The 17,152-nt window shown below is 37.3% G+C and overlaps 1 protein-coding gene and 1 long non-coding RNA gene across 2 annotated transcripts; one reads left to right on the top strand and one right to left on the bottom strand.

Annotated features, from left to right (window-relative positions):
* The first annotated feature begins 4,393 nt into the window (after positions 1–4,393).
* On the top strand, positions 4,394–8,218 carry LOC129775521 (exostosin-3). The gene is made up of 3 exons (XM_055780357.1): positions 4,394–4,979; positions 5,036–7,621; positions 7,684–8,218. Exons 1-3 carry the CDS (start codon positions 4,833–4,835, stop codon positions 7,786–7,788), a joined length of 2,838 nt encoding a protein of 945 aa, XP_055636332.1. The 5' UTR covers positions 4,394–4,832; the 3' UTR covers positions 7,789–8,218.
* Positions 8,219–12,101: 3,883 nt separating this feature from the next.
* LOC129779732 (uncharacterized) lies at positions 12,102–13,914 on the bottom strand. Its single transcript, XR_008743759.1, has 4 exons — positions 13,842–13,914; positions 12,803–12,863; positions 12,520–12,600; positions 12,102–12,460 (listed from the first exon to the last, which is right to left on the bottom strand). It is a non-coding gene; the product is annotated as an uncharacterized LOC129779732 (long non-coding RNA).
* Positions 13,915–17,152: the final 3,238 nt, after the last annotated feature.

Genomic DNA, 17,152 nt, shown 5'->3' with positions numbered 1-17,152 from the left:
CAGCGTTATGCAGATTCTCATTGTCTGAACCAAAACATTCTATCTTATTATATGAGCAGGAATACAACCAAAACAACGTTAGGAAGCCATTTTATTCATACAAAACGTAATTCAAAAATAAAAATGTGTAAAGCCTTAAATTGTGAGCGAAGGACGGATACTCATCCTGAGTATAAATTTTATCGGTTCCCTCAAGACAAAAATATTCGGAAAGAATGGATTCGATTTTGCGTGAACAGTGAATTAGAAGTTCCATTCTTTGAAATCAAATCAAGCACAAGAATATGTAGCGTAAGTATTAAAAACTAATTCTAAAACATATCCTAATACTAGTATATGTACAGGCTCATTTTGTTGATGGGAAATACAATGAAAATGGAGTTACGAAAACTACAGGAAGAAATATTTCGTTTGAAACATCAAATTTCCAAGCTGAAAAGGTAGTGTGTCAAAAAATATGTTATTTTCTAATATTTTATATTGATGTAACCGTTAATAGAATTGTAAAACAATGGAAGAAAAAATGCGGATATCTGACCTCGAGAATTCGTGGAAAACAACCCTTGAAGAAGCTTTTCAGAGAAGATCAAATTAAGCTATTAACAGGAGAGGTTAAAAAAGTGAAACGTTGGTCCAATGAAACGATTACGGAAAATTTACAAATTCGGTTTGCATGTCAAGGTGGATACGACAAGCTTATTCAAAAAGGCTTCCCGTTCCCATCCACGAGGACTCTACTACGCCAAATTGAAGGAGTTCGTTTCAGTCCTGGTATGTAATTATAATCATATGTCTCATCGCATGTTAATATATGAAATGATATTTTGTAGGTATTCTTGAAGATATATTCGAGCTGCTACAACATAAAGTCTCCACAATGTCGGTTGAAGAAAAGGACTGCGGATTGGTTCTAGACGAAATGAGCATAGACGAGGCAAATGAGTTTTGCCAAAATACGAAGCAGTTTGTTGGAACAACAACGCTTCCTATGTCCCAAACTTTAGCCTGTAAAGCTTTGGTATTCATGCTAGTTGGAATCGCAGCGCGCTGGAAACAGGTGGTTGCTTTCGAGTACACCGGCAACTCTATACAAAAAGAGTTTTTGAAGAATGCTGTATTGTCTGCAGTTTCAAGAGCAGAGGGAATCAGTTTGCGTGTCCATTTTATAACAACAGATTCCGGGTCCGAAAACCAGCGCATGTGGAAGGATTTGGGGATCGATATTTGTCGCAAAAATGAGACATTAAATGCTGCGATACCTCATCCAAACGCTGAGAACAGAATGCTAGAGATCATACCCGATCCCGTACACGTATTTAAAAATACAGTACATGGCTGGTTGAACAATGTCTACCTGAAAGTTCCGGATTGGTATGTTCGTGAAAAAAAGCTAACATCCAATATTGTTCATCGAGACCATTTAACCACAATCGTGAACTCCGGAATAAACAACACGTTGCGGCTTTGTCACAGACTAACGGCCTCGGATGTGTGCTTTGACAACAGAACATCTTCAATAGATAAAATGAAAGTATGCAACGCAACAAAATATTGCAACAGGACGGTGGCTGCAGCATTGAAGTTTCATGCGGAAATACGAGAATTACCGGAGCTTCTTACTACCGCATGCTTCATAGAAGACTTTGCTCGATGGTTCGAGCTTATCAATAATAGGGCAGAAGAAAAAGTATTTTGTTTGAATGATCCTATGAAATATGACGAGGATATCGCTCATCTGAAGACCATGGTGCGGTTAATGTATGATCTCCAAGTAGGACACAGACATTGGAAACCATGGCAAACAAGTGTAATCGTTTGCACGAATGCAATTGTGAGGTTGACAGATCGGCTTTTGCATGAAGGACACCCACAAATATTTACATCGCGGTTCGTCCAAGATTGTCTGGAGAGTCTTTTCTCATTGATTCGTGCAAAGCAACGACGCCCAACGCCATTGCAATTCAGCAATAACTTGAAAATTGTGACTCTTTCGCAATACATGACCGTAGTACCGAATGCTTCGTATACAGCCGATACACAACAACATCTTATTGGATTGATAGATTTGCTATGAAAGCGGCGTGAAGAATGTTCAGCCCAGAAATTGATGGACAATGAAGCAGCATCGACATCATATCGAATTTCAGCTTCATCTAATTCTAGTGATAATGTGGATGATATGAATATTGAATTCGACTATGAGTACACCGTCGATGAAGCGAAAACTTTTCTCGACAGAACAGAACAAAATTCGTTGTTCTATATAGCTGGTTTCATCATCAAAAAAATTATTCAGCGGGAAAGAACATGTCAGCAGTGTAACAAGAGATTGGTAGTCAGCAAAACACAACCTAGATTGTATCAACCGTCTCTTTTTTCATATTTGCGAGCTACAGCTTCTAACTCTCCCATCTGCATAGTGAATGATGAGACTTTTAATTTCTTCTTAGCAATGGAAATTCTATTCCGAAATATGAAATCGCATTTGGAACCTAACGAAGCTGATTTGCCGAAGAAAATGGCAGGAGAAATGTATGTTTTGCCATCCACTTTATTCCATTGTGAAAAAACAAGGAATGACATTATAAAAAAATTTATATCTTTTCGTTTAAAAAGCGGAGAAAACAAAAAAACAAGGAAACGAAAATTTGATAGCAGGAGCATGGCATGGTAGAAATAAAATATATTAGTATCAGAAACCAAATAGATTATTATTAAACTAAACTTATGTCCATTTCCATTTTAGTGTTGTCCGAAAACTCATTTTTTCCACTTTTTCCCAAAAATGACTTTTTCAAAAAATCATAACTTTTGAACCTCTGAACCGATTCAGATGATCAATAAATCTAATTGAAGCCAATGAGGTAGATTTTTAATAGAAAAAATATTGAAAAAAGTATTGAACTTGGAAAGAGGGTTCTAGAGAGGTGTTTTTTTCGTTTTAGAGTCATTATTTTGTAAATTTAACATGTTTGAAGTCTTCGTTCAATATTCTTATGTGACTAGACTAGACCTATGCGACTAGAATCCTATCTTTCCGGTAAGTGTGATATTTTTTCAAAAAAGATTGGCTTATTGGCTTCAATTTAATATGTCGATCATCTCAATCAGTTCAGTAGTTCAAATGTAATAAATTTTTGCAAAAAATTATTTTTGGATAAGAGTGGAAAAATGATTTTACGGACGACCGGTTAACTTTGAAAAGTCACTCAAAAACACAAAAAAGCCTATCTGATATCGAGATATGTTATGTAATAAATCCATAAAATATAAAAATAACAAAAAACAACTACAATCAATAGTTACGAAAACAAAATTCGATTTCTTGGCAAGCCTAATATTTTTCCAAAAAAGATTAATTGACTTCAATTTGATATATCGATCATCTAAATCGGTTCAGTGATTCAAAAGTTATGAATTTTTACAAAAGGCACTTTTAGGAAAAAGTTGAAAAAAATGATTTTTCGGACCACCCTAAAATAAGAAAAGGTCACCCTAACGAAAAAATAAAAAATACGGGTCTAATATTTTGCAATAAAGAAAGAAACTACCACTTTTCATGGAAATCTGAGGAGCACTATATCGGTTTGACATGAAATGGATGTATATATATATATATATATATATATATATATATATATATATATATATATATATATATATATATATATATATATATATATATATATATATATATATATATATATATATATATATATATATATATATATATATATATATATATATATATATATATATATATATATATATATAAATTTTTCAATTCAATCAAAATATAGTAACAAAATAATTAGGTAAAACGTGTATACAATTCCTTCACATTTCCTCTAAACTAAGTATCGTAATATCAATTAAATTCATTTTTTTTCTAAATTCAATACAAACCCAACGTAATTTATTTTTATTGGCAACACTGGAAAAATCGACTTTGTTTACAAAATTTATCGAAATCGACCAATCAGAAATCAGAACGACTGACAGAAATTTGGTCCGTAAAAGACCCCCTATTGTCTGATCTTATCTTAGGTAATATGAGGGATTTGACGTTTTAGTCATACCCCTGGCTGTTACGGAGACCAGGGCGCGTAGAAGTATGTTCTAAGGTGGGCCAACTTGCTAAAATCACTCTTCAGCCATCTTGGAAATCTACTGTGTTTTGTTTGTAAACAAAACACAATAAGCTTGTGCCCAAGCTCGCTCGTGATCAGTCTGTCTCATTCACGCTTCAAGCAAATCCTTCTGCTTTCTTCCGTACTATTTTCATATACCGCTCCCCTAACCCACTTAGTGACAAAACGGCCTCACCTAGTACCATAGACCCGTCTTGACGGAGACTATGGACGTATTGACAGTCAAACCAAGGCGCCTAGAAGTATATCCTAAGGTGAGGCTGTTTCGTCACTAAGTTGGTTCGTAGAGCGGTATATGAAAACAGTACGGAAGAAAGCAGAAGGGGAATTATTTGTTTGTAGCGTGAAACCGACAGACTGCTCACGACCGAGCTTCGGCACTAGCGTATTGTGTTTTGTTTACAAACAAAACACAGTAGACTTCCAAGATGGCTGAAGAGTGGTTTCAGCAAGTTGGCCCACCTTAGGATATACTTCTAGATGCCTTGAGTCAAACCAATATAAACAAAGTAAAAGATCCTTGTTCCGGAAAAATGATTTTAAATAATACCAAAATTTGTATCGAACAGTGATGTTTTTGATGGTGCATAATTTCGCTAAGTAGCGGTACCGCGGTATTACTCGGTATTACTTCAGGGTCATAAAATAAAATGTAACATGAGATTACGAAAAAGTTGAGTTATGACTAGTTACGAATCTCTAGCAGGGAACAACTCCCCTGGCGGTTCTTGTTACCGATTAAAACACATAAAGCTATACCGTATAGGAATTTTCATTGCCGCCTGTTTGTTGCTGATCCCGTTTGTTTGCTATTATCTCTTATTGAATGTGAGTGTTATGGTGAAATTTTCGGGCAAATGAGATCATTTTTTTTTCTTTTAAAGGATGAATCGAATATACCCAGCAATGATATCCATCGATCCCGATCTCAGATGGAAACATTTGAGGATATTAGCCCTTTGAAGGCAGCTGATTTGAAACTCAGGATAGATGAAATGCTTAGAATTAAAGGAACAGTTTCTTTGGAGCTACGAGATTTGGAGGCCCGTCGTCAAAAGCTTCAGTCCGATATTGGACTGCACAATCAGAAAATAGATGAACTCAAACAGGAACTAGCCAGACAACAGACGGAGCTTGAACGATTGAAAATATCCGTTGAGCAAGCACAAGTTGCGCAACGCGAAGCTGTACTTCGCAACACACCTGAGCTAGCACTACCAAAGCCATTATTCTCGTTTGCGGTACCAGGTGTACACCGTCCCATATCAGTAAACCTTGTCGGGCAATGTAAGATGAGTACATGCTTCGACCATTCCCGTTGCAGTTTGACATCAGGATTTCCGGTTTACCTATATGATCCTGACGTTAATTCGATTGTGAACTCTGGATTCGATGTAGACGGATTCCTGAAGACTACGATAAAGCAAACACTAGGATATAATGCTCATCTCACGGATGACCCCAAAAGAGCGTGTATATTTCTTGCTTTGGTTGGCGAGGCTTTGCAAGAGCAAGAGATAACGCGAAATAATAGGTATGGTGCGACCAATATCGAAAATGTGAAGCAGGTGATGTACTCTAGTTTAAACACAACGAAGCTGAAGCAGCTAGCGTATTGGGGAGGAGACGGCCGGAACCACGTACTGTTGAATCTTGCACGTCGTGATCTGAGCATTGGAACAGGGAACGTGTTTCGGAATTGCGACACAGGCCGGGCCATGCTGGTTCAATCGAGCTTTGAAGAGGGACAATTTCGAAAGGGTTTTGATTTGATTGTGCCGCCAATTTTAGGTCCTCCCGGTGGAGATGTGTGGCAGGAATGTAGCACCATGCTGCCTGCCAGGAGGAAATATTTGCTGAGTTTCCAGGGGGAGATGAATGTACAAAATCAATCAAGCTTGAATCATGTTGATGAGGAAGCAGAAACAGTAGAAGAATTCATAATTGAACATTTGAAGGAAATGTCAGCTGGGCACACGCAGGACCGTTTTTTGTTACAATTTGAGTGCATTCCTGCTACAGAACAGAAGCATTCTTCTTCCATTAGAGACTGGTCTTTATGTGGAACGGATAATTCAAGGAAATCTGTTTTGAGGGATGCAACCTTTACTTTGCTGTTGGCGCCCGGAGGAAACAGCATAAGTTCAACATTGTTTCAAGCTCGTTTCTATGAAGCGTTACGTGCTGGTGCTATTCCAGTTATTTTAGGCGGTGATCAAGTCGAACTGCCATATGCTGAAACGATTGAGTGGCGGAGAGCCGCTATATTGCTACCGAAAGCAAGAATAACCGAGTTGCATTTCCTGTTGAGAGCAATTCCAGATGCGGATCTTCTCAGTATGCGTCGACAGGGTCGATTGATTTGGGAACGATACCTGAGTTCGGTACAGGTAACAGTGGATACTATAATCGCCAGCTTGAGAGACCGTCTTGGCATCCCGCCAAAGCCAGTCCAACCCGTTGTAGCGCATAGTGTCTTCAACGCTAGTTTCATCCCATTGAAGTCTGATCCTGTGCTGGAAACAGAACCCGAGGAATCACTTGGGCCCATTGAACCACCTTATCCGAGTCCAGCGTTCCGTCGAAATTACACTGCTCATTTAATTCAATCTCGTGAAACATGGAACGATTGGGCTGATCCGTTTGCACTCTATCCACAACTTCCCTTCGATCCAGTGTTACCATCGGACGCCAAATTTATCGGTTCTCACATGGGATTCCGACCGATAGGCAAGGGCGCCGGTGGGGCTGGAAAGGAATTTGGAGAAGCTCTTGGCGGGAACTATCCGCGTGAACAGTTTACTATAGTAATTTTGACATACGAGCGTGAACAGGTTTTAATGGATTCTCTTAGTCGGCTTTATGGATTACCGTACCTTCATAAAGTGATTGTCGTTTGGAATTCGCCGAAACCACCCCTTGAAGATCTTCGCTGGCCCGATATTAGCGTCCCGGTGCATGTTGTCCGTGCGCCGCGCAATTCGCTGAATAATAGGTTCCTTCCGTTCGATGCAATCGAAACTGAAGCGGTACTTTCGGTTGATGACGATGCCCATTTGAGACACGACGAAATACTTTTTGGTTTCCGCGTGTGGCGCGAACACAGAGACCGTGTTGTGGGTTTCCCGGGACGGTTTCACGCGTGGGATACCAACACATTGGACGCATGGAACTACAACTCCAACTACAGTTGCGAGCTGAGCATGGTTCTCACTGGTGCCGCTTTCATACATAAGTACTATACATATTTGTATACTTACGCACTGCCGCAGGCGATTCGAGATAAGGTTGATGAATACATGAATTGCGAGGATATCGCAATGAACTTTCTGGTATCACATGTCACACGGAAGCCTCCGGTGAAGGTTACTTCCCGATGGACGTTCCGTTGTCCTGGGTGTCCGGTTTCACTCAGCGAAGACGACACCCATTTCCAAGAGCGACACAAATGTATAAATTTTTTCACAAAGGTAACAAAAGTATATGTTTACACAGAGTATTTGTTTCAATATTATTCTTTTTTTTTTTTCAGGTATTTGGCTACACGCCTCTGCTGAACACTCAATACCGAGCCGATTCCATCCTGTTCAAAACACGAATACCACACGATAAGCAAAAGTGTTTCAAATTTATCTAAACTGATAGTAATATATTTTTTTTGATGCTCTAATCATCACAAGTCACCTTGCATGGATTTGCTTTTAGAGTAATATTAGTCTTAATTGTGAACACACACATTATATCTAAGCAAACATTCACAGCACTACACTTTGACCAAAAAATATGAAGCTGCAAAGAAATCGTTGTGACGATTTGGACAAGTATGACTATGTTAGTTATACAAACCCTTTTAATCTCTTGACAGCTGTTCACTGAGCTGCTCTGTAGCTCGTTATCTATATACGGCGCACGGATACGTTAGTTACATTCTCTTAAAACTTTGTTAATCATTTTATTTCTTCGTAAAGTGCCACAATAGTTATAATACTGAAGGATATTTATTGTATTACACTGGCGGAATGATTCAATATATGTTGTACGGTTTCCTTTCTTAATACATCTTAATACATCAACTAGTGTACATCGTTCTAGTTTTAAACAGGTTTTAAATTAGTTGATAATACAAAACGTGAAACGGAAATTAGAGGAAGTGCTTTGTCCTGGACGAATTAATGAATGTATTAAACTTCTACAGGTCCACCTCAATTACTCACAATGATTCCTAATCCGAACCGAGTCACTTTCATCCATCTGATTGATATTTATTAGAGTAGTTATTTTAGTTGAGTGTTTCATGAACCGAAATATTGCTTTTATTCATTAGAAACTATTCATGAAATTTATGAACTAAGAAAATGAAAGCAAGTATTACTTAATTCCATCGCATATACAGCTTTAACATAAAAAAACAAACAGCATATAAAATACAGTGGAACTCCGATTTTCCGCGAGCGGATGATCCGCGGTGCGGATTCTGCACGACAGCCAGTTCCATACTAAATCCATAGGCTCTCCCGGAATTCGTCAGGGTTAGGTTCATACATTTTTGTTTTGGTCATGACTTTTACATTATCTGACCACTGGTGTACACGACCTCCTAGATGAATAGTTTAATGATTTCTGTATTGATAAAATATAGTTTTCATGCTGAAATATCTTTTTTTCGTGTCGTGTCATTTTGAGTACTTTTTTGCGTTATCCGCGATTTTGATTATTCGCGGTGAGCTAGCCAGACTATTCCGCGGATAATCGGGGTTCTACTGTATTGTATGATCTAATGATTCATAATTTAACCGAATACGGTCACAGTTCCCTTACATTGGATGTTGAAAACGTGACTTGTCCTGAGGCAGGAATCGTATAAGCATTAATTTTGTTTTATTTTCTGAAAGGCTGATTGACGATCTAACGTACAAATCTACACCTAGGCGGCGCTGCGGTTCACCGCGACACCGTGATGATGGTTTTAAATTTTGCCATTTGAGCCTATTGACGAATTTACGTTGGATTTACAACCAGATGGCGCAGCGAGTAAAATGAGGATGTTTTGTTTTTTTGACGTAGGATTACGTCTTTCGGGAACATATTGGGGTACAAATTGAAAATCGAAAATCGAGCGCACCGTGAAAATTGTCCAATTTCAAATGCTTATTGCTCGGTCATTTCATGATGGATTGATGAGATTTTTGCGTCAATTAATTTCGGCACTCCATAACAATTTTTTACATTGAATAAAATAATATATGTCATGAAACTAACTATCGAACAATTGAAAAATCTCAACCCATATCCTAACGGAAATACCCACTTCTGATAGGTCGAAATTGACGACATATGCGGCGGGTCCCAAACAGAGACATCAAAACCAAGCTGCCTGGGGGAAATTGGCATTGCAGATACATGAAAGTAGGGGGAGATTTTTTTTCCCACCGACATGTATTCCTTAACAGAGATTTCAAATCCATGGTGTCTGGGAGAAATCAGCATGTAAAAACCCTCGATAGTTTTAACTAATGACGCGCACAAATGGATAGTGCTCATTGTAACTAGCGTGGGCATTGCTGATTGCATACGTGCTGGCGAATAAGTTGGGAGCGTGTTTTTTCGTTCCAATAAGAATCTTTCGATTTAAGAATGATGTTTCGATGACCTGAATAGAACTTATGCTTGATAGAAAATAAATAAAATTTTAATTTGGAACTTTTATGTTGGTTGCTTCGTAAAACTTTTAGCACAACTGTAAGTGTAAAATTGTGTATGGTAGTTATTGTGTTAAAATGACTTGAAATATGAAACGATTTTTTTTTCTCCCAAGGAAAGTTCATGCGACGAGCAAAATTGGAAAAATTAAGGAATATTCGAAAAAGTGATTCTACATATGCTCTACATATCGTATTGGGTGCTGTTAGCCCAATTGAAATTCGCATTGAGGCATGTAGCATCGTGTTCCGTTGGGTTTAAAGCGAAAAGGAAATGGGTTGAATAAACACTCAGAAAATAAAAAAAATTATAAATGAAATAACTTTTCCATTTCAAATATATTTTCTCTATACTAAAGTAATACTTTTTTTCTGGTGAGAAAAATTGGGTTCGATAATGATAATTATCTTATATTGCTTTGATGAGCTTTTTTTCTTTATTTCATCCATACATAACACAGGCGCCATCTCGTCCAGGACCATAGAGGGCGGCTTTGGTGAGTGATTATGCACCATATAATGACTAATCACCATCCTTCTATCATTATCACTCGGTTATGGACACTGGTGGAGTGAACAAACAATACTTAACAACCAGACAAAACGGAGCCAAATCATTATCGAAGAGTTTAACAATGTAATTCTTCAAACATATCCAAAATCAGCGTGCAGCAGATAGCCCAACGGAATCCTACGTCAACTATGCGGTCGTGTCTTGGACACAACCCTCCTGTGACTTTTTGGTATGAAATTCGTTCAAATTTTCTAGAAAAATCAGAATTTATCTTCAAATTTCCCGGTTTCATGTATTCTTTCCACGCTGAAAAGGTTAGAAAATCATCATTTTACAATGTGCTATGTACATTACGAGGAATGGCTTGTTATAAGTATTGTAACTTTAATTTTCTTCAACTAAGCAAACGATGAATAGGGTGTTTTGCGCTAAAAATATAGCAAATCCTTCTCGTATCGGCCCCTACAGAATCAATGATATCAGCCAATTTGATATGATATCGATTTCATCGCAATTATACATAGTATTAATGACCGGTATGCATTATAAAACTTAAAATTTTCGAAGATTATCTATGACTTTGGTCAAATCGCGTGTTGAAACCATCGTAAATATACAAAACTCCAACTTTCTTACCATATACTGACGACATTCAATGGCTGAAATGAATCTAAATTGTAATAAAATGAATAATCACCACCGAAACTTGCTTTTCAGTGCGTAAAATAAACAAACACCCTCACTTTTGTGGTTCTGAGCTCTAATGTAGATGTCGCATGAGCCGATTCAGCTTTGCGTAAATTCGTCAATTGTTGTCTCGATTTAGTAGTGTTCAATTGACGAATTTACGCAAAGCTGAATCAGCTCATGCGATATCTACATTAGAACTCAGAACTACAAAAGTGAGGGTGTTTGTTTATTTTACGCACTGAAAAGCAAAATTCGGTGGTGATTATTCATTTTATTTCAATTTTGATTCATTTCAGCCATTGAATGTCGTCAGTATATGGTAAGAAAGTTGGAGTTTTGTATATTTACGATGGTTTTAACACGCGATTTGAACAAAGTCATAGATAATCTTCGAAAATTTTAAGTTTGATAATGCATATCGGTTATTGATACTATGGATAATTGCAATGAAAACGATATCATATCAATTGGGCTGATATCATTGGTTATGTAGGGGTCGATACGAGAAGGATTTACAGTATTTTTAGCGCAAAACACTCTATTCATCGTTTACTCAGTTGAAAAAAAATTAAAGTTACAATACTTATAACAAGCCATTCCTCGTAATGAACATAACACATTGTAAAATGATGATTTTCTAACCTTTTCAGCGTGGAAAGAATACATGAAACCCGGAACTTTGAAGATAAATTCTGATTTTTCTAGAAAATTTGAACGAATTTCATACCAAAAAAACCAAACATCCTCATTTTACTCGCTGCGTCATCTGGTTGTAAATCCAACGTAAATTCGTCAATATTTTAACGTGGATTCATCACATCATTCAAAACTTCTTAGAACGATATGCAGATGGTGCCATTTTTTCGGCCGCTTTGATTCGCAATGACGAATGGGTACACTGAGAGGAAAATTTAGTATATATGACGATTTTTTTTTGTAAATGTTACCAATTCGTTAGTCATTTTCTACCCTACTAATCATTTGTATATCTTACAAAAGGAAATTGGTAGGCATTATTTTTGTAGGATGGTGAGCATGTTGGCCCACCATTGGAGCAGCATCAGTGAAAGCGTTGTTTTTTATTTGTAAGAGATAATGATAAGGGATAATGACATTATGTTGTTGATAATTAATTCTTATTTAAAAAGCTGTCCTCAATCATACATTATCTTTTACACAGTAATTTCCTACATCCTACATTCTACATCTAAACATTGCTCGTGCAGATTTAATCGCAGTTTCGACCGAATCAATCTCATATGTTTTTTCAAACCCTCACTCATCAAGGTTTTGCTCCTTTTACTGTTGCACATTTTCATCCTTTAGGACAGGAACAACTGATTAGTTGGCAGTTGATGGGACCAGATCGCAGTTCATTTCATCCGCATTATTTGCTCTCCCGTTTCCTGATGTATGATTATGGTTAGTTATAAATATGGGTTTGTGATGAAAAATATGTGGTTACCTGAGATTTCTTTGTGTTGCACATGTTCAGTCTAATATACATTGAATAGTCAACTGTGCAATTTTAATCCAAGATTAGAAGCTGAAAATTAAAAGGGAAAGGATTGTGTTGAAGTTTATTTTATAAGATTCGGTGTATTAAGATTTCAATACAACGAATTGAACTTTTGTTTTTCCGCAGCGAAAACAAGTTCTCGATATCTTTGTGGTCGAGAATATGTTTTCGCCGAAGAGAAACAGAAGTTACATATATTTGAATCTAATAAAAATAAAAAAAAAATTACCTCCGAATAGCTTTGTTTCATCAAGAGGAATGACGACTGCGAAGTACGCACATTACAGTTCCTAGAAATGAAAACAATCAAGGTTACACATGCTATGAAGTATAATGTACGAATCTTTAGTAGGGATGTGTATTGCATAAGACATCCGTTTTACAAAGTTTTGGTAATATTTACGAAAAATGCGTACATTTTACCAATGTTTCATCTACTAAAGATTTGGTAGTTGCATTTATTAATGTTTTCCTCCAGTGTAGTGTCGACATCTGGTGGTGATATCCTTCCTTCCGAAGTAAACTACAGTGATTTGTCTATAATTAGACAAACCTGTAATGCGACACAAATAATTGTGTCGCCTAGTTGCAAAACCGGTCAACCCCACAATTTTGAGAAATTCTTTTTTCCGATTTTTTAGACTTTAGATACATTTCTCCACTTATTGGTAGTGAGAAACAGCACCAATATCGATCAATTTTCTACAAAACACGCGTTTGAAAATCAAGATGTGCTGCAAAACAGGTAGCATGATGCAACAGAAAATCGTCTCTCCTGTAAAATTTTTATTTTGGAGTTGACCGGTTTTGCAACTAGGCGACACAATAGGACATTAATGTCAGTCGGGTATTTGTTACATCCGGGTAAATGTGCTTCGGGTCTCGTCAATGTCCCCTACAATAGGGGTATAGTCAATGTCCACGCTTGTCTAAAAACGAGCTTTTTCTGTCCACGTGATATGTGGACGATTGTGTAACATTTATCCGAATACCATTCACCCGAAACACGTTCACCAGAAGCACATTCACCAGAATGTAATAAATCCACGAATGAAATATTTACCCGAATGAACATTTATTCGAATGTAATGAATAACCGAATGCGACATTCATCTGAATGCAACATTTACCCGAATCTGAAACGTTTACGTTTAGAAAGAAAAAACCCGACAAATCAGGTTATGATTTTGGTCGAATATCCTGATAATAAATAAGATTAAATGGTCGGTGTTCAGGCAGACCGGACTAAGTAAGATAATCACACTCACTATTCTTTATGCAGTTTCCTTTTATTTTCGTCATTCCACATAAACTGTGTGATAAGTTTTGAATCAGTTGTCCTAACCTGAGAGAGAGGAGCCAGCTCACGTTTGTTGTGATCACCCTTATGTCAATGCGAACCAGTCACGATGAACCAAGGGGAAGTATTGAAATATGTAGAAAATTTCAACATGAAAGTTTTTGGCAAGATATTTTGTGTAAAAATAATTTTGACGTCGGACTACATCTTTCATTTGTATACTGGGGTATAAGCTCAAAGCTTCGAAAACGAGAGTGTTACATTGGAGAAACAGGATTTTGAGCAATAAAACCGCTTCGCCGATTGAAAGAAATGGTATGATAACCGCTTCATTCGAAATATAAAATGTCTACGCGTTATATGTGTGTTACTTATTGATCCAAAAACTTGTTTCAATAGCTCGAAAATTGTTTTGAAAGCAAGCTATTGAAATCACAAAAATCTGTATATAAGCAGGTGCCAGCTCGGAAATCCACTCAATTATAATTGTACATCGGTTAGATCATTACAGTTACAGTTACTGCTGCAAAAAAAAATGCTGCTGTGAAGGAGGCGACCAGTAAGAAGAAAGCTGCTGCTACTGCTGGTGTGGCTGCCCGAAAGAAAAAGTCAAACAAATCCTTAAAAAACTCTGCATGCCTTAAAAAACTCTGCATCAAATATTGCGGTCAAATACATTCTTTTTGTATTTTCTTCGATCAACGCGATCAACGTAATATTACAATGAATCTTGAGAAAGATAATTCATTCCTGCTCGACACTCGCACAAACAATGTTTACTCATCAATGTCACAAACGGGAAGTGGGTGTTGTGAGGGAGGGCAGAGTGAGCGCAACATTTATGTAGACTGATTGGAAGCGACAGATATGTTGTCTATGGGAAATTGTATACAAATTATATCACACATGAAAGGGAGAAAGAATCTTGACCCTTTTAGTTTTGTGAACAAGCCTAATTGGTTCACCTTCACTATCGGTCAATTCAATTGGATCTTCAGTCATACTATTGCCTTGATAAGCGACATGCATGTCAAATTTAGAATTTGTATATGAATGGTCCATCAGTGATGGGCAGAAATAGCATGGCAAATATGACGAGAGACTGGTAGGATAATTATCATCTTCATCCGAATCGTGATCACTACCTGTTAAAAATGCAGACACAGCATCCGTTTTAGTAAACCTATTATTATTTCCATCGGACACAAACAAAATTCCCTCAAAATGCACCTGAGAGAAATCAATGTTAACTCTTTTCATTGGAAGATTAGCACTTATTTTATATATTCCACATACGCTGCATATTCAAATTGCATCGGAGAATATACAATCATCGCCCACATTGCAAAAATCGATTCATTGAGCTTACAGCAATAGGTCAACCTGGAACCAGTAAAAGAATGAAAGAATGAAAGAATTCGCGAAAACTGAATGAACGATCGGAAAAAGTCACAAATGAGCCAAAAACACCCATAAATTCACACAAGATCTCCACCGACAAACAAATCATAAAAATCAGTTTGCTTCTTATTTGTTTTCTTATTGTTTTAGAAATCATCGAAATAATTCGTTAGGACAACTATATCGAAATTATCAAAAATGAAAAAAAAACTTGTTTGAATGGGCCGATGTTGCTGGCAACCAAGATGTGGGCTTACCTGGTACATCTTTTATTATTTCCTACATGATCAGTGTTAAAATTTTTTACCCCCCATATATTTCTGTTAGACGCAGTCCTACGACAAAAATCAAATCGGGGATAAAAACGCACAAATGTACTCACAAACAAAGGTTCACGTCAAGTTTGAACACTTTTCTCATAAATGAATGACAACAACTTGCTGGATTGAAATTGTCAGATTGGAATTTTCTTGATGAGAATGCGTAAAAAGAATAAGAAGAAAACAAACTATCTGTCATTCAGCTGGCTCCTCTCTCTCAGGTCCTAACGAGTCCCAAATCGTTTGTTATTTTATCGGTTCTCAAATGGATTGTCATCATACCGATTCCCTTATCGATCGTCATCTTATCGATTCCCAATTTGATTTTTATCTCATCGATTCTCAAATCGATCGTTGTTTTATCGATTCCCGAATCGATTGTTGTTTTATCGATACCCATATTGATTTTTCTCTTATCGATTCCCAAATCGATTGTTGTTTTATCGATTCCCATATCGATTTTTGTCTTATCGATTCCCAAATCGATTGTTTTCTTATCGATTCCCAAAACGATCGTTGTTTTATCGATTTCCATATCGATTTTTGTCTTATCGATTCCCAAATCGGTCGTTGTTTTATTTGATCGATTCTAAGATCGACTTTTATCTCATCAATTCCCAAATTGACCATTATTTTATCGATTGTTTTTTTTACAAATCACGGTTTTGCTCTCGTAAATTCATCAAATCGGTAACACTTGTGTTTTCAAAAACACCAGAGACCTAAGCTCCAGAACAAACAGAGGAAACGATGTGTCGAGACGAAGTTCACTACGGCTGAGTGGGGCTCGCGAATTTGTAGCACCAGTGGAGGCCACATTACAACCCTTAATCTTCATTATATTCATGTAGACTACAAGTCAGATAACGATAATAATAATTAACGAGAGTGAGGTGACTCAAGATTTGGTGGAGGACGAATCATATAAATACCTGGGATTTCTGCAATTGAAAAGGAATTGTCACACAAAAATCAAGAAGGAATTCCACAACCAGAATTCTTGATTAGGATCAACCTGGTTTTGAGGACAAATTTCGCGGTGGCAAAAAGATCAAAGCCGCCAACTGAAGTGGAGAAAAACGGATTTAGAAGCCATTGAAATAACAATGAGAGTAACGTTCACTAAGCACCGCATGCACCATCCAAAGTCGTCCATAGAGAGCATCACAATGTCACGTGTTGAAGGAGGAAGAGGTGCCATTGACATCAAAGCGCTTTGCGTTTTCCAGATCCAGCAGTTGCGGAGATACTTCGTAGAAAGTCAGACCCGTCACGATATTTATCGCGCTGTTTGTGAGGCGGACCACGGATTCAGTGCTCTGCATCTGGCGCAGGAGCAGTACGAGCTAAGCTGCAGAAGAAAAAATAACGTCATGCAAGCAGTAGGAACTTCATGGAACGTATCCCCATCGTTCTGAGCAAGCGCATATTAACAAAGCACTATCCAACACGTGGCTGGTGCGAGGTGAACTCTTTTCTGAAACAGAAGGGTTTATGGTAGCCATCCAGGACCGGATAATAGCAACCAAAAACTACCGAAAGCACATCTTGCACGAAA

Source organism: Toxorhynchites rutilus, chromosome 3 (genome assembly GCF_029784135.1).
Source record: "Toxorhynchites rutilus septentrionalis strain SRP chromosome 3, ASM2978413v1, whole genome shotgun sequence".
Lineage (NCBI taxonomy): Eukaryota > Metazoa > Arthropoda > Insecta > Diptera > Culicidae > Toxorhynchites > Toxorhynchites rutilus.
The sequence above is the reverse complement of the archived record's forward strand: the minus strand, read 5'-3'. Positions and strand labels throughout refer to the sequence as shown.